At 44.7% G+C, this 21,595-nt stretch overlaps 1 protein-coding gene across 1 annotated transcript; it reads left to right on the forward strand.

Moving 5' to 3' along the window:
- The first annotated feature begins 3,540 nt into the window (after positions 1–3,540).
- LOC119654066 (serine protease ami-like) lies at positions 3,541–20,778 on the forward strand. Its single transcript, XM_038059229.1, has 6 exons — positions 3,541–3,829; positions 3,887–4,006; positions 13,460–13,591; positions 13,651–13,752; positions 20,220–20,336; positions 20,392–20,778. The coding sequence occupies exons 1-6, from the start codon at positions 3,734–3,736 to the stop codon at positions 20,776–20,778; spliced, it is 954 nt and encodes a 317-aa protein (XP_037915157.1). The 5' UTR covers positions 3,541–3,733.
- The last annotated feature ends 817 nt before the right edge of the window (positions 20,779–21,595 follow it).

Here is a 21,595-nt window from a genome sequence, read left to right on the forward strand (position 1 = left end):
TCCGCTCAGCTCATGAGAACATGAACAGACAGTTAGTAAAAGGCAAAGAGGGAGAAATTCTACACGAATCAAGTAGCATCGCAAAAAAGCGAAATACAAGAAAAATAGTGCATTATTATTATTCTGTCAAGGGAAAATCCGACCACGTCCTTGAAGAACTATTGTGCCCCTTTTACTGGTTATAGTGTCCCTATTGATCATAATATCTCAAGCAGGCCTATAACCGTTAAGAACTTTAGTATGTTCCCCACTTCCAGATCTTTCAGCTTTGCATCTGGTATTAAGTGTTCTCCCAGATGTCTCGACCTACTTTGCACAAGTGCCGGACACTGTCCCAGGACGTGTATAGAGGTTTCGTCATATTCCTCACAAAACCTGCAGGCAGTGTCCCTAGATCTCCCTACCTTCCCTAGGTGATAGTTCAGCCGACAATGACCAGTGAGAATTCCCACTATGATTCGGAGGTTCTTTTTGGTGAGGTTTAAGCAATCCTTTGTACGCATGGGTTCGTATCCCCCAATAAGCACCCTGGACTGCTCCACCCCTGGTAGGCCCGCCCAATATAGTTCCCTCAACCGTTTCTCTTCATTTCTTTGATTAATAGCCATGAAACCGTTTCCGATTCCCTCCCTCCCTCCCTCGGTATCAGTAATTCGGTATACCGCCTAGAAAGGATATCAATCTTCCTTCGATTTAGGCAGCTCCCCGCCTCACTCATACTACCGGCCATCCTGAATATTGATCTCCTTGCCTGCATCTGTATGTGCAGATGAAGAGTCGTTAATCCCAGAAGGACCTTCAGGGATGCCGTTGGGCATGTCCTCATTGCCCCACTGATACACACGCAAGCCAGCCTTTGGAGCTTATGCAATTCCCTGGCTTGTGTGCTGAGTTGGGTTCTTTCTGCCCAGATTACCGTTCCATAGGCAATCATTGGCCTTACTATTGCAGTATATATCCAAAGTAGTATCTTCGGGCTGCAACTTCATTTTTTTCCTGCTATGGATCTGCAAGTCATCAGAGCCCTCGTGGCTTTTCGACAAGTGTTTCCGACATGTGTCTTCCAGAGTAATTTTTGGTCTAGCGTGATTCCCAAATATTTGACCTCTGTTTCTCGTTTCACCTCCATATCATGTAATGTTATGCCTTTCAGGTGATCCAGCTTACGCCTCCTAGTGAATGGTACTATGGTGGTTTTGGTTGGGTTGATCCGCAGTCCCACCTTCCTGCACCACGCACTAGTAACCCTTAATCCAGTTTGGATTCTATCACATAGGGTATCTTCATATTTGCCCCTACAGATTAGAACAATGTCGTCCGCGTAGCCCTGGACTTGTATTCCAGTATTAGTTAACACGTCCAGGAGTTCATCCACTACCATACTCCACATCAGCGGCGATAATACTCCGCCCTGTGGACAGCCTTGAGTGGTGTTCATGATAATAGAATTTGTACCTGTTTGTACCTCTATTTGTCTGCTTTCTAGCATTTTGCCCATCCAGAGTGCCAGTGTGTTTTCCACTCCTTTGCGGTTCAGGGCATCCTGTATCTCTGTGTGCGATGTGTTGTCGAATGCTCCTTCGATATCCAAAAACGCGCAGAGTGCAATTTCTTTTGTTTCTATGGCATCCCGTAGTACCTCTGTCAGCTGATACAGAGCAGTTTCAGTTGACCTTCCTGCCCGGTAAGCGTGTTGACAGTGATGTAAGGGATTATGCTTTAGAACGTTAGTTCTAATATAGTTGTCTATGACCTTCTCCACCGTTTTGAGTACGAACGATGTTAGGCAGATTGGTCTGAAAGATTTAGGGCGAAAAGGATCCTTTTTACCCGCCTTCGGAATAAAGACCACTTTTGCCGTCTCCATGCCCCAGTGCTATGCTCGCCCTTACCACCCTCAGAAGAGACTCTAAGATAATTCCTAGGCCTCTCTGGATAAGTGCTGGGAAAATGCCATCTGCTCCGGGAGATTTCATTGGTTGAAAAGTTCCCACTGCCCATCTTAGCCTAGCTTCTGAGCATACCTCTTTTGCTAGTTTCCAGCTCTCCTTCCTTCCCCTTTTATTCATTGCTGGGGTGTCAAACAGACTGTTGTCGCCTGCCGCCGAGGGGTAGGACCCCGGGAAATGAGTTCTGAGAAGCAGGTGTACCATGTCCTCCTCATTCTCGGTGAATGTCCCATCTTCCTTTTTCAAGCAGACAGAGGATATTCTACCATCTTTGGCTACAGCCTTGTACAGCCTGGTTGCTTCTGTGATCTGTTCGATCCCTTCACAGAATTCCCTGAAGCTGTTCCGTTTCGCTTCCCTAATCGCGTTGCTATACGCAGTCAGTGCATTTTTATACCTCTGCCAGTCACCGGTTTATTTTGCCTGGTTAAAGATTTTTCGTACCTCTGTTCTCATTCTGGCTAGGTTCTTGTTCCACCATGGTACATCCCTTGATGACTTGACTGTCTTGGCCGGACAGCTGGTCTTATATTCGTCAATGACGATTGTGTTGAGGTTTTCCACCACCGTTTCTAATTCCAGTTCGCTCCTGATGCCACCGCCCCCTAGAAGGTGGGCAATGTTGTTGCTCAAGTGCGCTGTGTAGGATTCCCAATCCGTTCTCTTGGGATTCCTTATTATTCTTTTTATTTCGGAGTAACCCTCGATGTCGAATCTGATTATCCTGTGATCAGACATTGAGGGTTCATCCGACACCCTCCAATTCCTGACCATCCCGTTCATTAGGGTATTTCCTAGAGTTATATCTAGTACCTCCTGTCTCGTGCTGGTCACAAATGTTGGAGTGTTCCCTACGTTGCATATTTCTAACTTATTGCTAAGAATAAATTTGAGAAGGTACTCACCTCTACGATTAGTGTCGCTACTTCCCCAAACAAAATCAAAAATAGTGTAAGACGAATAGCAACGGAAGTGACTCCATTGTCGCAAAGTCGAAGTTAACTACAACAAAAACTTCAGCGCCTAAGAAAAATAAAAGGGGCAAACCACGGTTATAGGCCCTTCTCACCAAGCCGAATGGATTGAGGTATTTTGCGGAAATTCTTCCTTTTCGCCAAACTATAAAACGCAGAGGTAGACGTCAAATCTATTTGGCAAACTTGAGCAGGAGGTATACTTGTCGAATTTTGGCCGAAGACCGACAAGAAGAATACGTTCTGCAAGACACCAAAGTAGTGATTTCCAACTTGAAATCCATGTACATCCTCGAAATTAGGGGTGTGAACTATCTCGCGAATAAAGAAGAGGAAAAGGAAGCAATAAAAAGGGATTACCCAGATGTGAGCAATCTCAGGGTCATCTGTCAACTCCAGAGTTAAAAATTGGTCATGTGTGATAAAACAGTGAGCCAAATTCTTCATTGTGAAAAATCTGACCAGAAATTTGAATGGAAACTAGGGCGCGAAAGAGGGCCTGCATAATTCTCAACCTTAACCCGGATGAGTGTGTCCCGAACTTAATCAAAAATATTTGCTCATCCAGGAAAAACTTAGTATGCCGCGGTATCTCGAATTTCTTCCACAATGTAGATATTGCAAAATCTACTACTACTAGTAGTCATTCGCTTTTAGAAGGATATAGAAAAAATCTCAAAATATGACAAAACTGTCATAACAGATATTGGTTTTAAGAATAAAATAAATTTTTGTTATTTTTAGTTAAATCTTTTTAAATTAATTCTTATTTTAAATGAAACAAATTTTAAGTTATCTATACTAAAATTGATGGTTGTTAATCATGTAATTGTCTATTTTATTCAATTTTTAATTTATATCTTTGATAAATTTTGCTGCGCTCAAGAAAGGGACTATCCATATATGGTAAGAGGTCTGACTAAGTCGTTCAGTTTCTATGATTAATCCTTTGTTTCCGAACAGATCGCTTTTTTTAACAGCACTCAGTACGTCTGCGCAGGAGCCTTAGTTGAGGATAATGCAATTGTTGCTCTTGCTCGATTTTTCGATCCCTACGTGCGAGGAGGTAGTTTGGCTACAGTTGTAAGTACTTTCAGTTAGGATCCACTTTATTAGCACTTTGGCGGCTTAAATCGAGAGTTGGTATATGCGGACAATTTAAAGCACTCAAAGTTTAAATTTAAAAATTCACAGTGTCCTTAGAGTACTACCTTAACCATAGGTAACTCCTAATAGTCCATTTTCCTTATTATGAACCTAGTTTCAGGTATCCCTTGCCATCCGTTTCTATGGCAGAGAGGCAATTTAGCATTAGCAGATTATATTTGAAATAAGGTTTCAAGTACTTCCAGGCGGCCATGATTACCATCAGTAGGAAAAGTTGTAGACTCCCGGCTATCTGCAGTTATTTTGAATCACTTTCTCAAATAAGGCACCTGGAAATGCGTAAAGTTTTTATCAACGCCTTTATTATGGCCAAACTTCTACTTCCTACTTAATATGTGGCTGCCATACGGTGCGTCAAACACACCCACTCTATATTGTTGTTGGTTCCCAGCAAGGTGCGTCGCCTCCTTCCCTGACTTTCTGGCAAACTTGTCACGAATTTCAACAGACTTCGTACTTCCGTAAAGCAGTTTAATATAGCGCACCAGGTCGTCTGGCACTGGGTGCTGTCACAGTGCTTACCAAATGAGACCTTGCGATCACAGTCAAGCGCCTTCCAGGATTACAACGTTAAGAGGGTAATGCCCCTCATGGCACATGTTAATAGCAAACGCGCAGCCTGTATTGTATCAACAATGGCACCATACTGAACAAGCCACAATTGCGCATGTTTTTTGAGGATGGTCTTCAAAATATCTGCATGATATGGGATATCAATACTTTCAACCCTTTGCCCCTTTTCTATATTTTAAGTAGGCAAATCAAATGATACTCTCCCTTTTCTCAATAGCATGCTTGAGGATTTTACAGAGTCAGAGTAATCGATTTTACCTTTTTTTTTCCCCAAAGTTCAACTAGTACCTTACCAGGGCCTGTTTCTTGGCTCTTTCTAGTTTCATTCTCTTGATTTGATTTTTTTCAATTTCTGTGGCACTAATAGGTGTAATCGCTCGAAATACCCGCAGAAATGGTGAATGGCCAAAGTTTAGGGGATTTACCGAGCTAGTCATCAACAAAGCTGTAGGTTCAATTTTCTTCTTGCTGGTACTGTGTTTGATAAGGCGACGCAGATCGCCCCCCCCCCCCCCTCTGAAATTTCAGTTTATCGCAAGGTTAATATTAGTAAGTTTCTCGAAAACAACCGATCACTTTCTTTTTCTCATAGCAATCACTAATTGTTTAGTCTTTAGTCAGAACTCCTGAACTCCAATCAGCATCACCTCTTGAAGCCACAATAATTCGCGTGTATGGTTTCCCTATGGGGAAAAATTACTTGGGCGAAACAATGCCTCTGCAACACCCCTTGGGGGAAACAACTCTCAAAGCGCAACCCTTGGATTTTACCCAGGGGGGGGGGGCAAACAATCGTCCTGGACATCTTCGGCAGGGGTCGTCCACAATCTTTCTTCCGATTCAGAGGGTGGCATCCCTGAGGTGCCCGACAAATAATTCTGGCATAATACCTGCATCCTAGGTAGTAGCCTCAAGAAAGTTTCTCTGTGAAGAGCGAACTACAAATGCCCGTTACATCCCGGGGCACACTAGGAGTTCCCGGAGCCGTCAACAATTCCTTGTCGATATTGCTGTCGATGGGGTGATATAAGCCTAGCTCAGAGAACTGAGTGGTTAGAACACAAGGCTGAGTGGTTAGAGCACAAGGCAATCGTAGCGGAAGGTCGCGGTACAAATCTCACAGGCGGCAGAGGGATTTGTATCGTAATTTGACGTCGGATACCAATCGACTCAGCTGTGAATGAATACCTGCGTCAAATCAGGGTATTAATCGCAATGCTGACCACATTGCCTCCTACAGTGTACTGTATTGTACCGTTACGGTCTTCAACGAAGAGCTCTAACACACTTGAAGGCGCTGATCCAATATGGATTGCTGCGCCAACGATTATTATTATTATCAGGGAACTGGAGTAGGGACTTTGTCCCCAAGGGTATGTCCATTCCTGAATAGTTCCGACGAGACATCAGGAATGATGAACAGAGAGAAAGGCTCACAGAGTGTTGCGACACCAGCGACGGAGACGGTAACCCAGACAGCATTATGCAATATTGTTGCTGGGGCACAGCGGAAGCTACAGAAACTCACCAAATGGCTTCGCATAAAAGCCGAGTGGGACACTGCCGACTATTCTTTCAAAAGCCGCAGAGGAAAGGCGTATCAAAAAATACGCGGCAGTTATGAAGCGCATGCGGTCTCCGACGTTCCTCCAGAAAAAGGTCAGCAAAGGAATGGAAAACGGGTTGATGGAGCTGGAGAAGCTCTTGGACATAATGGTTTCAAACGGATGGCAGACAGCCCGTTGCAAAACGAACTGGAGAATAAACGAAAGGAGGAAAGGGCATCTGAAGAAGACTTTACTCAGGTACTCTTGAGAACCGAAAAGAAAAAGGTGGGAAGAACCAACACGCCACGCCATCTTAAAAAACCTCTGCCTAAAATTAAAGCGAATACGAAAGATGGAGCACCGAAAGAAAAGCCGGAGAGGCGAAGGATTGAACACCGAAAGAAAACCCGGGGGGACGAAGGAGGACTAGACTCCCAGCTTTGCTTATTAAGCCGACGGAGGGCAAGACCTTTGCCGAAGTCGTCAGCGAAATCCGTCAAGCCCGAAGATAGCGGAACAGAAGAGTTCTCATCGAATTAGGCCCGAAAACAACAGATGAAGATATGTTCTGTGAAGCGCTCAAGGGGTTACTGGAAGAGAAAGCTTTGGTTTCTAGCCTAGAATCCACATGCTTTCTGGAAATTCGATACCTTGACTGCCAGACAGGAAAAAACAAGGGAGAAGTTCGCATTAGTATCTCTTCTGCGAACTCCCGGGTTCAAAAACTCGCTGTAGAATTTGCCGAGCAATACACGAGGAAGCTTCCTAGTAGCAGGAAAATCAGAATTGGTTGGGTTATCTGTAGGATACAAATCTGGGCCGTCCCAACTAAATGTTAAACATCTTTGGATTATGGGCAACATGCCGCAGATATGGACAGGCGGCATAAGGCAAATATACTCAACGAAAAGGAGAGTTGCGTTATATGCTGAGATTGTGGCGCGCCTGGTGAGAGCGTTACGGGCTCGGGGCGGTGTCCAGTGTTCAGAGCAGAACTGGAAAGAGCTAGGACGCGACCAACATGATCCGCATCATGCAGATAAATATACACTGGAATATAACCGCTCGCGAGTTGCTGGCGCAGTTCGCTGCGGAAATCAAAGCTGATTTAGCGCTCATCAAACTGGGATCCAGCTTCATGGCACCTCGACATATCAGGTACTGCTGCCACCTTACTGTTCTTGCCCACGGTAGGAGGGACAGTTTTGTCTGGGTTCGATGTTTGGAGGTAACGTTTTTCAGTGTGTTATCTAATGCCGAACAAGAGATGACGCACTATCGACGCAGACTTGATGCTCTGGAAGAAGCTATCTTTGGCACAGAGGGGCGGATCCTAGTCGGGATGACTTCAATGCCAGGACACTTGAATAGAGTATGCTTCCCCCAGACTCAAGAATTCTCGGAATGGCACCGAAAATAGGACACCGGATCCACCGCAACGCCCCGGCGCTTGGATTACGAGGGAAATATTCCCAACGTAACCTTCTCGTGGGAATCACTTTTGTCGCTGATGGACGGGTGCGTCACCCCGATGCTCTTTCTGTGCTTGGAACAGCACGAAGCTGAATACCGAAAGATTTGTCGAAACTCTTGAAACAGGTGGGGCTGCATTCCTGAAGTTGATGACACTGCCGCAGATATTGCCGTAAATTCAATTATGAACCTGAAAACGACTGCCTGCGGAGCTTACATACCCAGGAAGGTATCAATACGTGGCAAGCCTTCTATGTATTGGTGGACGGCGAAAATTGCAGAGCTCCTGAAGGAGTGCCACAAACTCCGGCGCTTGACGCAATGTCTCAACGACTGAGAGGAGGCGCGTACCATTATCACAAAGTACAGAGCAGCGAAAAGGAGACATCGTAGCACAATAAACAGAAGCAAAACTTGGTCGACGAGGTGAAAAGCTGCGGGAACTCGACCAAATACTGGTAACCTGAAAACTCGGGGTCTTGCGAAAACACTATTCACTTAAGACCAAACAGATGCACCGCGTTCGGGATGATGACGTCCGCACGGAGAACACCGAGGGCTGCCCAGTTTTCTCTATAAAAGAGTTGAAACAGGCAATCCTATAAAATCTCGTGCAACCTACTGTTCGGCGCATTCAACGCTTGCCTGAAAGAGGCGTTTTCCCTTCTCATTGGAAGGTTGACAGGCTTGCACTGATCAGTAAAAGGAAAACGATCCTGAGTTGGCGCCTTCATACCGACCACATTGTATACTTGACTCTGCTAGGAAAGCACTCGAAAAGCTCATCAAAAGTGAACTCGCTGAAGCGATACGTGCTGCCGAAGACAGTTTGGCTTTAGAGCCGTGAGATCCACAGTTGATGTTGTTATGCATTTCGTGGATGGCGTTCGCCGAACGGAGTCACACAGCCGACTATTCCGACGGGTGGTGCTCCTCGTAATGCTTAACGTTAGAAATGCGTTTAATTCCCTAAGATGGAAAGACATTCTAGGCACATAATGCCTCCTTAACTCTTAATGATATTAAGGGTGTATCCTCCCCTTCTTTAGGAGACGGTAGAGCGTCAGACGAGGATGGAAGTCACGTCGAGGGTAGCGCAGAGATTCATCCTAGGGCCGGACCTCTGGAACGCTTCCTATGATAGCCTGCTTAGATTCGACATGATAGAAGAGTCACGCCTGGTAAGTTATGCAGATGATGTCACGGCACGCAATGTCGAATAGACGCAAAGTAGACTTGGCATATTCATACGCGGATGACTGTTCATGGTTTCAACCTTGCACAGGAAAAAAACAGAAGCAGTCATCCTGATTAAAAAGAGAATTCCGACCCTGTCCCATATTGATCGTAGCTGGAGTTTCGGCCCTTAATCAGCTAAGTCGGAGGTACTGAAGCAAAATTTCTACTTTTGGCTCACAATCGTTACGTTGGAAATGTGGTCTCCTGAGGCCAGCAAAGGAGACGTGTAGCCCACAGCATCATTATTTCCCTTACGACAAGACATTTATTCATAGCATCTGTCTAAAGCACAAAACGTAAAGTGGATCAGGATTCGATATTAATACTAACCACATCCTATGCGCAAATTTCTACATCGTAAGAGAAACAAGTCTATTGGAATATCTAGTAGCAACCGAACTGCAGATCCTTAATTTGGGTAATGAAATCACTTTCTTCGATGCGGTCAGCAGAAAAGTCGTAATCATTACGCTGGCATTATCGGCCATGGGAGCTCTTCTCAGAGAGCATCGGTGACTTACGATATCATCCTCTCAGATCACAAGCCCATTAATTTCGTAATGACCGTGGATCTCATTTGATTTCGGAGTCGGAGTCCGCGGAAGATAAATTGGGCGGCGCACAAGCTAGTAATGAGGGCGTGAGTTACGACTCCAGGTATATACGATGATCAACAGCTCCTAAATAGAGTATAGCGCATCCCCTACACATACAGGCGATACCCCGGTTCGACGAGAAGCTGAGAAGCCTACATTCTTGATCTAATGTTTTAAGCCAGGGATTTCAGGACAACTCACTCGTTGGTCACTCTATGTTAGTGGGTTCTATTGCATGGTATACCCAACGATGTATTCGTCGCCCTTTTTTAAAGTATGACCTATTCACTGCCATTTCTGTCCTTTAATCGACACATCTACTGGTAACTAGCCCGTACGCCTGTCGGGCTTTCTCAGGCTAGAGTACATCCCCAGAGTATATTACACTTTGCCGGAATTACGGAGATGAATTTGAAACCCGCAGTCACTTTTGGGTAACTGATAACCTGAAAATATTTTACCATAAAGAGCTAACTGATGGGTGGGGAAGTGGACATATTTCGGGACTGGCTCATAGTTTCATGACTCCGGATCTATTTCCTTCGTCTATACACGGGCACGGCAATGGCAGTTGAAGCATTGAAAGGGTTTTGCGGAGATGATCTAGATAAATAATATCTCCTCACAAGTACTTTCAAAATGGAGCATCACCCCCAAATAACATATGAGTGTAAGTTTGCTGCGTAAAACGTCAACGGCTCGAGTTTATGTCTATCAAGCTCAAAGCGATGATGAGAAGCTGTCGGGGGATGATTGAAATAGTGGATCTCCTTACTACTGAAGACTGGAAACTTTGACTGAAACCTTAACTTTTCTGGTATTTATTTTCAGTGCAGTCTTACTTGCCTTTTTCTCAATCACCGAAAGAGGGAGAACAACCATCATTGGCGAAGTTGAAGTGTTTGAGGAAAATGTTATAGTCCATTAATTTCTTCCAAGTTTCATTATCATTCTCAATAATATTTATTTATTTAATTAACGGACAACAAACAGAGAAAATTTCAATTAATTATTGTCCTCAGGAGGAGGAGAAAGCAAAAAACTTATCCTACGTTTAAAACTACTTAAAGTAGGGAAATTAAAAGGACCGAGCTGTTTTGCAATATAATTTCGGCAAAGCCTGGGAATCGGGGAAGCAAAGTAGACTTCCAGCTCTGCGAAGGGCACGTTGAGAATGTCTGCGCTACGTGTGTTATAAGACGCAGGACGGCAGGTGATCTCGTCAGCTGCGGAGCAGTCCATCAGACCCGAGGAAAGTTTAAAGAATATGCATAGATCCAGATAGAATCTACGCTGTTGTAGGAAGGGAAGGTTCAGAAAGCGGAGGGTGGAGGAGAAATCTACACGAGGGAAGCTTTTCTTAAAGAAGAGGGAACGGGTGAATTTACGTTGCACATTTTCAAGGGCAAGACAATCACAGTTACGGGAGGGTAAGCAGATCACGGAGCAATACTCGAGGGTATTCCTCACGAGGGAATTGAAGAGAGCTAAGAATGGTTGGATGGAGTTAAAATCCGAGGAGGAGCGAAAAATAAAGCCTGACAATTTTGCTGCTCGATTGATGACATCGAGGCAACGGGTGTCAAAGCGGAGCTTATTGTCGAAAGTGACACCGAGGTCTTGAGTGGAATTTAAGCAGGGTAAGGAATGTCCGTTAAGCGAGTAGGAGAAAGAAGTGGGTAAGAATTTTAGGGAGCAGCACATAGAGTGACACTTTCTGACGTTTAGCGCTATACCATTAGTCGAGCACCAACGAACCAGAGTGTCCAGGTTAGACTGAAGGGAAACACAGTCCATAGGAGACGATATAGCGGAAAACAGCTTAAGGTCGTTTGCATAGAGCAAACAGGGACAAGTAAGGAGAGGAGAAAAGTCGTTAATAAAAAATAAAAATAGCAAAGGACCCAGAATAGACCCCTGTGGGACGCCAGAAGAGAGGGAGAAGGAGCGGGAAGTACAGCCATCAAAAGAGACGCGGCAGGATCGGTTGGAAAGGTAAGAGGCAAGCCAAAAAACAAGTGGTATGGGAACGTTTAGGGACGAGAGCTTGGATAGAAGTATCTTGTGATTTACAGTGTCGAAGGCTTTCGCGAAGTCAGTGTAAATGGTATGCACTTCTTGCCGTGAATTTAGACATTTGGCGACAAAGTTGGTAAAGTCAAGCAGGTTGGAGGCAGTGGACCTACGTTTAACGAAGCCGTGTTGCTCTTTCACTACGTGTTGGCCAAAGTGGGCGGACAACCAGTCGTTGACATATCTTTAAAGGATTTTGGAACAGGAGGAGAGGAGGGAAATGGGACGGTAATTCTCGGGAAGCGAACGATCGCCACTTTTGTGAATGGGGACAATGAGAGCCTCTTTGCACAAGCTGGGAAAATGATTCTCTTCGAGACTTTTGTTGAAAATAAGAGATGGGGGAAGGGAGATGGCCTTACCAGCTTTGAGTAAAAAGAGGTTTGGAAGACCATCGTAGCCAGGTCCGACATTGGCATCAAGTTTTCGAAAGAGGTATTCGACAAGGATAGGGGTAAGAAGGGTTTCAGGTTTCCGCGCTTTAGTGAGTCTTCCACGCTGGATAAATATTCGTTTCTGGACTTACGTATTAAGTATTTGACCGAGGAACGAAAGGATTTGAAAAAAACTAAGTCAGCAACGTTTCTAGAAGACAGAAACTTCTTTCTCGCAGTCTGTTTTTGACGTAGTTTTTTGTGAATTTCAGTGATAAACCAGACTGGGTAAGAGCATAAGCACTTAGGAGAGGAGGGAACGTAACAAGGAAGAAGATCAGATAAAATAGTATAGAAAGTGTTGAGTGCTTGGTCACACGTAAATCGAGAGAGGAGGGGACCCAGTTGATTGACGCCAGGGCTGAGTTCAGACCTTCGAAGTTCGCCTTACGGAAGTTGAACTTGGTAGGCTTGCGAGCGACAGGAGAGTGGAGTCGGGATATCTGAACATCGAACTCGAGAGCAGGATGATGGGCGTCAGGGGCAACGTAAGACGGAGCATGAAGGGATTGGGAAAGATAACGTACTGGAAGGTTAAAGAGAACAAGGTCAAGAATGCGATTTAAATGGTTTCTAGAAAGTCTAAATTGGAGGGCGCCACAGGTGTACATGAAAGTGGATGGAGGAAGGGAAGGGTGGGTCGAGTTATTAGGGAGGGCGGGAAGGCCAGGAGTAATGGGCCAAGAGAGCATAGGAAGATTAAAGTCGCCACAAAGAATGAAGGGAAGTGAGGGAAACAAAACGATTAGGGCCTCTGAGAACCTGTCGAAGAAATCCTCGTACAGAGAAGGCGGGCTTAGGCAGGGAAAATTTACACACGATATAATAAAGGGGAAGGAACGTATGGTAACAGAATCGTAGGAGCTAACAGAATCGTAGGAGGAGGAGGAGGAGGAAAAGATGATTTCGGCACGGAGAGGGGACTTAAAAGCCATTAGGGCACCTTCGCCAGTTGTCTTGTCAAGCGCAACGCAGTCTCTGTCACAACGAAAGACAGAGTAACCTTCGGGGAGCTCAGAATCTAAAATCCTGTCATCCAGCCAGGTTTCAGAAATACAGATGACATCATGTTGGAATGCTAAGGCAGACAGTTTGAAATACGACAGCTTGGCCCTTACATTTTGATACAATTTGATAAAATAGCGTATAGTTATTGGAATCATTCAAGTTCGGCGAGGCAGGCGGGCGGGCTGCAAATTTTCACGAAGTTTAGACCTCTGATAAGGCTTAACGAAGACCCCCTGTGGCCAAAAGGAAGATTGGACGAATATGCAAGTGATAAGCCTACAACACGAACATAAGAAGACCAGTTCAGTGATAATCATTATTTTTTTGTATATTATTTATAGTTTCTTTACATCTTTAATATTAAGACTCTCCCCTACGATTATTTTTATATTTTTTTTTATTATTGTCAATTTTTTTTTTTGCTAGGAAGCCATTGCTGATAAAGTTACTTCTAAGACGAGCGAAGCTAAATATAGACAAGTTCGGCAAATCTCCCACGTAATTATTCACCCTGAATTCAATATTTCATCAGGAATTCACGATATTTGCATTATTCATGTAAGCGCATAGTTCCCATTGCTCAAAAATAATATTAATGCCAAAATTAAACTTTTTAGTTGGTAGGACGTTTCAATTTATGCGATTATGTGGGGATAATCAAGCTAACACCATTTAGACCCGAGCCGCTTGATAATGCCACTTCAGTTGGATGGCAAGGGGTAAGTTGTATATTTGTGTATTTTGATAAAATTTCGACCTCACTTTCTTTCATTTTGTTTTGGTCATTGCGTTCTAATATATGTTTATATGTATTGCTGCCGAAAACCCGTGCATCGGGTTGCTATAAACTTCGTTTTGGGCATAGTGCATCCACTACTCCTGCGCGCACTCCCACCACGCTTTTCCGAGAAGTTGGCAGTATCCTGATGGCTCAAGTGGTTACAGCCCTAGGCTGTCGTAGCAGAAGGTCGCGATTTAATGAAGCCAAGACAAAGCACATGGTGGCAACGTCAGCACCGAGAAAGCCAAAGAACAAACAATATCGAATCACACTGATCAAACGAAAGCAATGAAGATAGGAGACTACAACTTTGAGACCGTTGAAAATTTCTCCTATCTAGGGTCAAAAATTACAACCGATTAGAGCTATGACGATGAAATCCGCGTAAGGCTGTTGTCTGCCAACAGGGCTTATTTCAGCTTACAAAAACCGTTCCGCTCGAAACGTCTCACCATAGGGTCAAAGCTCTTACTGTACAATACAATGATCCTGCCAGCCCTTATATATTCGTCGGGCACCTAAGTTCTTAGCAAGAAACATTTTGAACTTTTAGCCGCGTTCGAGAAAAGAATCCTCCGAAGAATTTTTGGCCCCTTACATGAGGATGAACTATTGCATAGTCTACATAACAACGACATCTATGAGTGATATCACGGTTGTGGATAAAATCCGGCTCAATAGGTTACGGTGGGCGGGTTATTTAATCCGTATGGATGAGGATGATCCAGCCCGAAAGGTCTATAAGGGAAATATCTATGGTAGAAAAAGAAAACGAGGAAGACCCTGCCTGAGATGAAGCAATGGCGTAGGTCAGGACGCCAGACAGCTTTTAAGGATATCGAATTGGTGGACCTCGGCGCAAAACCGGGGTGTCTGGAGTTCCTTATTAAGGCAGGCCTAGACCGGATATCGGTTGTTGCGCCGTGGATGATGATTATATTGGTTTTAATTTATAAGGAAAATACTAGCCCTTCCCTCACTCGATTTTTCTAGTGTTTTAACAAGTAAGGTGGTAAGACTTATTCGTTTAAAGGCTTTGGCCCCGATCTCAACTTGCTTTTCACAGAAGGTGCCAACCATACTTGCCTCCAAACTGTCTGGCTTCAATTTCAGCTCATTCAATGCCACATATAGTGGCTCTTCTGCTCAGACCTCTTTCATCCAACTGAATCGGGACGCTCATTCTGATTCCAGAGTCCGTATAGTGGGTTACTAAAAAGATTTCTGGAATGTCCTTATCTAGTTTTATGTACGCTACGTCAAGGGTTTCTTCATCTTCTGAATGGAAGTGGCTACATGTATAGCTAGATTCCTCTGGAGGTGCTTCCCTTTCAAAAGTGCTTCAATTTTCTCACACAATCTTCCCCACGAGTTCCTCTTTGCAACTCTGTCCGTTTCACCAGCTACCCCTTGTTTATTAGCGTATATTTACCACCTCTTCTGTCTTTCTTGGTCGGCAGCAACAATTGCCTCAAGGTGCCAGTGTGGGCTCTCAAAATTGTTTGCTAATGAATAACTAACAATAATTAACATAATGAAGTACAATAAATTTTCAAATTATATGTAATTAGCGCTGGGCTCACCACCTCGTTTAGATGCCACAAACTCCTAAGACGGGGACTGCTGTTATGAGAGCAAGGAAGCAGACTCCCGGAGGAAATTAGATTTCCCACCCTGCAGCTGGAAAACTTTTTGTGAGGTTCTTAAACAATGGTTTACCTGGTGTCCACAATCTGACTCAGCTAGAGCTTGACAATCGCAAAGGAAGTGCCTGGAGGTTTTCCGCAGCTTCAGCAGTGCGAATGGTCCCCTGTTGGTCAGTGCCCCGTATAGACTGCCGTAATTTTGTATGCATTTGCACGCATTTGCACGCATTTGGTACAGAAGCTCTCGCCATCGGGTTTTGTTATAAACGGGTCAAACCCTTCTTCATATGGCACAAGTAGTGAACCTTCGCATCTGAGGTCCTCGGTTGCCATAGGGCCAAAGCTCTTACTGTACAAGACAATAATCTTGCCAGCCCTTATGTACTCCTCGCAGACTTGGGTTCATAGCAAAAAACCTGCAAACTTTTAGCCACGTTCGAGAGCAGAATTCTTCGAAGAATTTGGCCGCCTAAATGAGGGTGGACGATTATGTAAACTACATAACAACGAAATCTATGAGTGGTACCACGTACCGTTGGGTAGTTTCTAAGAATGGATCCGATTATCACTTTCGCCCCCCCCCAACACTCTCCACCTCCACAAATGTCAAAAATAACACCGACTTCAGAAAGTACTAACCGAGACCTTTCATTTAATACACCACGTGACTATATTTGGTGAAAAAAAATGTAGACCCCCCATTGGCATGTATTAAGACCACCCTCTCCCCTTAAATTCGACGTAGACAACACTGTTAGCTTGGACCATGGGCAGCCATCCTTCTACTAACCCGGCGCATTAATACACAAGGGCTAGTTTGTGCCTGGCCTACAGTGCCTCTGGCAGCACATGCCACAACTTTACCTGCGCGGTCAACCAGGTGAGGTTGTTTTGGCATGTCGAGCTCTATCATAATATCGTAAATTGCCCTGAAGTGGTCCGGTCCAAGGATATACCCATGTGCTAACCAAGATATTATACGTTTTTCTCTGGCCCTCCAACGATAATCAATCAAGACCCATTAGAGGATGCCTGGGACATGTAAAAGAATTTCTAGTATATCTAGCATTGCGAGAATTACTACGTGTTGAAATCGATGGCTGCATACTTCACATCGATGAACCTTCATAACAGCACCCGCTGTAGTGTCTCCCTGCACTAAATCCAAATTACCTTGTGCATAAGTCCACAGCAGCACGAATTGCTTCGGCGAATATACTATTGATGAGCTTTTCGAGTAACTTAAACGGAAGATCTGCGTGAGCCTCACACGCTACAATCCCGGGACAAGGTATGATCCACCCTTCAGGTAAATTTCAAATGATGGATGCTGTTTCTTCCTTCCAGGTATTCCATTTTGAAAAGCGGTTAAACCACAGCTCTTCCACGCTGTTAATATCAACGAGATGCCTAGGCAATAATACTCGGACAGGGCCCCGTTTTTTAGCGTTTATAAAAAAATCAGCATACATGAACGTCAAGCGAAAGATAACGTTGTCGAATACCTCGAACGCAATTTATTTGTTGGTTTAAAAGCTGAAAAGTTTTTCAGAACTCGTCACCTCTCCAACGACCTCACAAGGGATTCCAACGAAAAAATTAGGTTGAGAATGTTTCTTTTGATCGCAGAAACTGTCGTGTAATTTCGAAATTTTAAATCTACCAATCTTATCCTTGCCGTCCCACTCGAATCTAGATGGGTTTTGCCCTGTTTAAGTGCTCTCATTAAAGTCTCTTACTACGATCGGCCTCCTGAACTCAAAGTAACGTCCTTAAAACATCAAGCCCGTATCGAAAGTCCGGCGTCGTTTTATCTCGTGTTAGTTAGAAGCTGGAAACATTATACCTAAACACCGAATCCGAGCAAAACCATCCCCTTGACCATGAGTCGTTCAGGAGTCGTCCCGAATGCAGATGTTAGTGGCCCCTGATAAGTCTAAGTGCCATGAAAACGAGCCTTTGTTGCAGTACTATTCGCTGGTTAACACTAGGTACGATTTCACCTCAGCAGGAAACGGTTACATCCTGGTGCATGTTGATTCGCAAGATGCGGGTCAAGTTTCCCGCATCCCAGTCTTTTCCATTTCCGCCCCCGCCATAACCTAAACGGCTGTAACACTTTGTTGGGCCGCCCGTATTCCCAGCCTACATATTAACCAACCAATTCTTATGTTCGCACTTCTAATAAATTTGCTCGCGTAAGGTTAAGCCTCGAGAATTGGTAGAGCTTATGCGTATCCGGGTGTTGATGGTTTCAGGGTATTCGAGCTTGATAACCTCATCCCCTTTTGTTTTCTCTGTGAGAATTTCAGACCCATTTAAAGTAGGTTTCCTCGAGAATCCATTTTACGTGTGGTGGTCTAGTTCTTTTATATTACATCGCCCTTTCTTGTTTTGCCCTAACGATGGGAAGCGTCTTGATTTCAGGCAAACCGTTTTCTATTAGGAAGATGGGTTGGTTTCTTCGCTTTTTCTGGTGCCTGAAAACTGGCTAGATGACATCTTCTATAAATGCATGGTTTTCCCATCGCGTTTCTCTAGTGCATTCTGCAACCATATGCGGCCTGTTTGGCGCTTACGGTGGTGCCAGCAGAACTTTCCAGTTGCATCAGTCTATTTTTCATTCCTTTGCTGCCATTTTTTCTGGTGAAAGTTCGCAAGCTGCAAGTGCCTCGGTAATACCATGCTTTTCTAAAATAGCTCTTCCTCTTTAGTTCTGGAAACGGCAGTTGGCTGGGCTATCACTCCACAGCTATCAGTCCAGTTTCCTCGATATCCTTCCGCTTGTTTCCGGAAGAGGAGCCCTGCAAAGTACTGCACCTTTCTGCGCACCATGCCATTTACGTCACTTTGTGAGGTTTCCTTTATATTTGGGCATGCGACCCTGGAGCCCCGCCGGGTGCTTCAGTAATAACCGTTATATTTACCTGCTGCTCTGAAACGCGGCTAGCTCATCCTCTTTCCTTACTATTTTTTTAATATTGACTTCTATTTCCGTAAAATTTGTACTAACCGATCATGCCCCATACGCCCAGAACATCATTGGCCCATACCAAAGAGGCTTCACTCCAGGCAAATCAGCAACAGATCAGATTTTCTCTCTGCGGCAGGCGATGGAAAAACTGTTGGAATATGGACAACAGTTGCACCATCTGTTCATCGACTTTAAAGCCGCCTATGATAGCATAACCAGGGTAAAACTGTACACGGCCATGAGGGAATTCGGTATCCCGACGAAATTAATAAGACTGACTAGGCTGACCCTGACCAATGTGCGAGGCCAGATAAAAGCAGCAGGATCACTCTCAAGACCATTCGACATCAACAACGGTCTACGACAAGGGGATGCCCTATCATGCGTCCTCTTTAACCTAGCCCTCGAGAAGGTGATCCGTGATGCTGAAGTGAATGCAAGAGGTACGATCCTCTTCAAGTCCACCCAACTACTGGCCTATGCTGACGATATCGACATCATGGGAAGAACCACCCGAGACGTTCAAACTGCCTTCATCCAGATCGAGCAGGCGGCGCGAGATCTTGGGCTGCACATCAATGAAGGCAAGACAAAATACATGGTGGCAACGTCAGCACCGAAGACGAATCAACCAACAACATCAAACCGCACTGGTCAAACACAAACACGAACAAGAATAAGGATAGGAGAATACAACTTTGAGACCGTTGACAATTTCTCCTATCTAGGGTCGAAAATCACAACCGATAACAACTACGATGATGAAATCCGCGCACGGTTGTTGTCAGCCAACAGAGCCTACTTCAGCTTACAAAGACTGTTCCGCTCGAAACATCTCACCATAGGGTCAAAGCTCTTACTGTACAAGACTATGATCTTGCCAGTCCTCATGTATTCCTCGGAAACTTGGGTTCTTAGCAAGAAAAATTGCGAACTCTTGGCCGCGTTCGAGAGAAGAATCCTCCGAAGAATTTTTGGCCCCCTACATGAGGATGGACGATTCCGTAGCCTACACAATGACGAAATCTATGAGCGATACCATGACCGTCCGGTTGTGGATAAAATCCGGCTCAATAGGTTACGGTGGGCGGGTCACTTAATCCGTATGGATGAAGATGATCCCACCCGGAAAGTCTATAAGGGCAATATCTATGGTAGGAAAAGAAGACGAGGCAGACCCTGCCTAAGATGGAGCGATGGCGTGGGCCAGGACGCCAGACAGCTTTTAGGGATATCGAATTGGTGGACCTCGGCGCAAAACCGGGATGTCTGGAGTTCCTTATTAAGGCAGGCCTAGACCGGATACCGGTTGTTGCGCCGTTGATGATGATGATGATGATGATCATGTAAAAGGAAGTGGGTCGCAATAGGTGTCCCCTTGGGAACAAAAACCCTTCTACCCCTTGCTAGAGGTAGTCTCACATCAACGTCAACGGTCTTGGGACTGTCAGTGTATCCCTACGTGTATTAGCCGGTTCACTCTCAACTTTCTAATTGCTACTACCTAGGATGCAGGATGCTAGCACTGTTTGGTCAGGTACCCGGGAGACACCGCTTCCCGCGTGATTCGCGAACTGTTGAGGACAAAATACGAAGACGGCTCCTTAACCCTGTTACCTTCCTCCTTTCTGAGCCTAACACAATCAACTGAATGAACTTTGCCATGGTTAACTTAGATAAGCCTTATTAACCTTAATCTAACTCACGAATAAGTGTATTTTCACTAGACACACCAAACCCAGTGGAATATTACTGCAAATCTGATGTTGTATTCATGAATTCCAGCCATGTGAAGAAATCACTACACATCCTATGTGGGTCCTTGAAAATCAGGAGACGCGCTGTAAGGGTCAAGATTCAAAAACTCAGCTTTGCGCTGCTAGTCATGAACCATTGCGATGCGTAAGTATATTAGTGAGAAGAAGCAATTACCTTTCATCCCGCCTCATTCATACAGGGCTATTCCGGAGCTGCTTTAGTTAAGAAGGGCATCCTGGTCGGATTATTAATTAACACATACACTTGTGGGAAAACTAGAGATGACGAATCAGAGGCTTTATTTATCGATATTTCTTACTACAACCAATTTATCTACACTAATCTAGATCCGGTTGAAAGTGAGGGCAAGAAACAATTTTGCAGCATCTGCGCAAACTTCATACTATTTTTCAACATCTTACGGTCTTGCTCATGTTTGTTTCGGTTTCAAAGATTTCACAATTTCAATAAACTACTGTTGAGATATTTTTTCCGCGTTCATTCTCCATGGGATGGGATGGCCACGGTGGTTGATTGTGATCATCTCGATCTTATTGCCTTGAATGATAATGGGCTCAAGCAGTAAGCTGATGCGGAGCGACGTGCCAGGGTTTTATGCGAACCGTGCACATTGGATAATTTGCAGTCAGGGGTAACTAAAGACACAGACAAAACATAAAATAAACTCGCTCAAAAGGCAGGCAAAAGAAAAGGCACATCTAAGGTCAGGATATCTGACGTCAGGAAGAAGACAGGCCTCAGTGGTATCTGCGCTACCTGAAGGACGGCCTGAAACCAAAGGAGGCCCTTAGGAACGCTCAAAAATCACGTAAGCCTTCAACATCAAAAATAAGAAAGCGAGAAGTAACGGAAAAGGAAGATGCTCCCGTGAGACATAAATCCAAACCCACAAAAGTCGAATTCTCGGGCGGTCAGGGATGGAAACAGGAACCAGGAGACTCACCGTTAACTATGCTAATGCAGTAAGGAGCTTTCAACTGACCATACTATCGAAAGTATTTATGGAGTATATACCCACAAGTGAGAAACGTAAGGAAGCGGAACTATAAAGATGTGCAGGAGGTGGCACATCGGGCCCCCCCAAGGAATCAGAGCAGGAAAGTGGACCTGCTGTACACCGAAGAGTAGAAGCCTGACGGCCTTGATATAGGCCTTCTAGAGTCCTAATCGGACAGGGAAGCGCAAGGAAGTGCCATGTCGGAGAAGAAGGGTATTGCTCTGACATTGGTGAAGAGCTCCAAGGACTAACAAAGCCAATGCCGAAAAATAAAATAGCCCAGGTAAACCTCCACCACGCAGAAGCTGCATCTGCAGTAATTGCAAGGGCAAGTTCCAAGGATAACATTGGAATAGTACTTGCTCAAGAACCCTGTGTATATCGG

Source organism: Hermetia illucens, chromosome 4 (genome assembly GCF_905115235.1).
Source record: "Hermetia illucens chromosome 4, iHerIll2.2.curated.20191125, whole genome shotgun sequence".
Lineage (NCBI taxonomy): Eukaryota > Metazoa > Arthropoda > Insecta > Diptera > Stratiomyidae > Hermetia > Hermetia illucens.

Bases quoted from the DNA above. Each gene is read 5' to 3' on its own strand.
- LOC119654066 (XM_038059229.1), top strand. From the start codon at position 3,734: ATGGTTGTTAATCATGTAATTGTCTATTTTATTCAATTTTTAATTTAT. The intron at 13,753-20,219 runs GTAAGTTGTATA...CATGAATTCCAG, and splicing joins CTTCAGTTGGATGGCAAGGG to CCATGTGAAGAAATCACTAC. The intron at 20,337-20,391 runs GTAAGTATATTA...TCATTCATACAG, and splicing joins GTCATGAACCATTGCGATGC to GGCTATTCCGGAGCTGCTTT.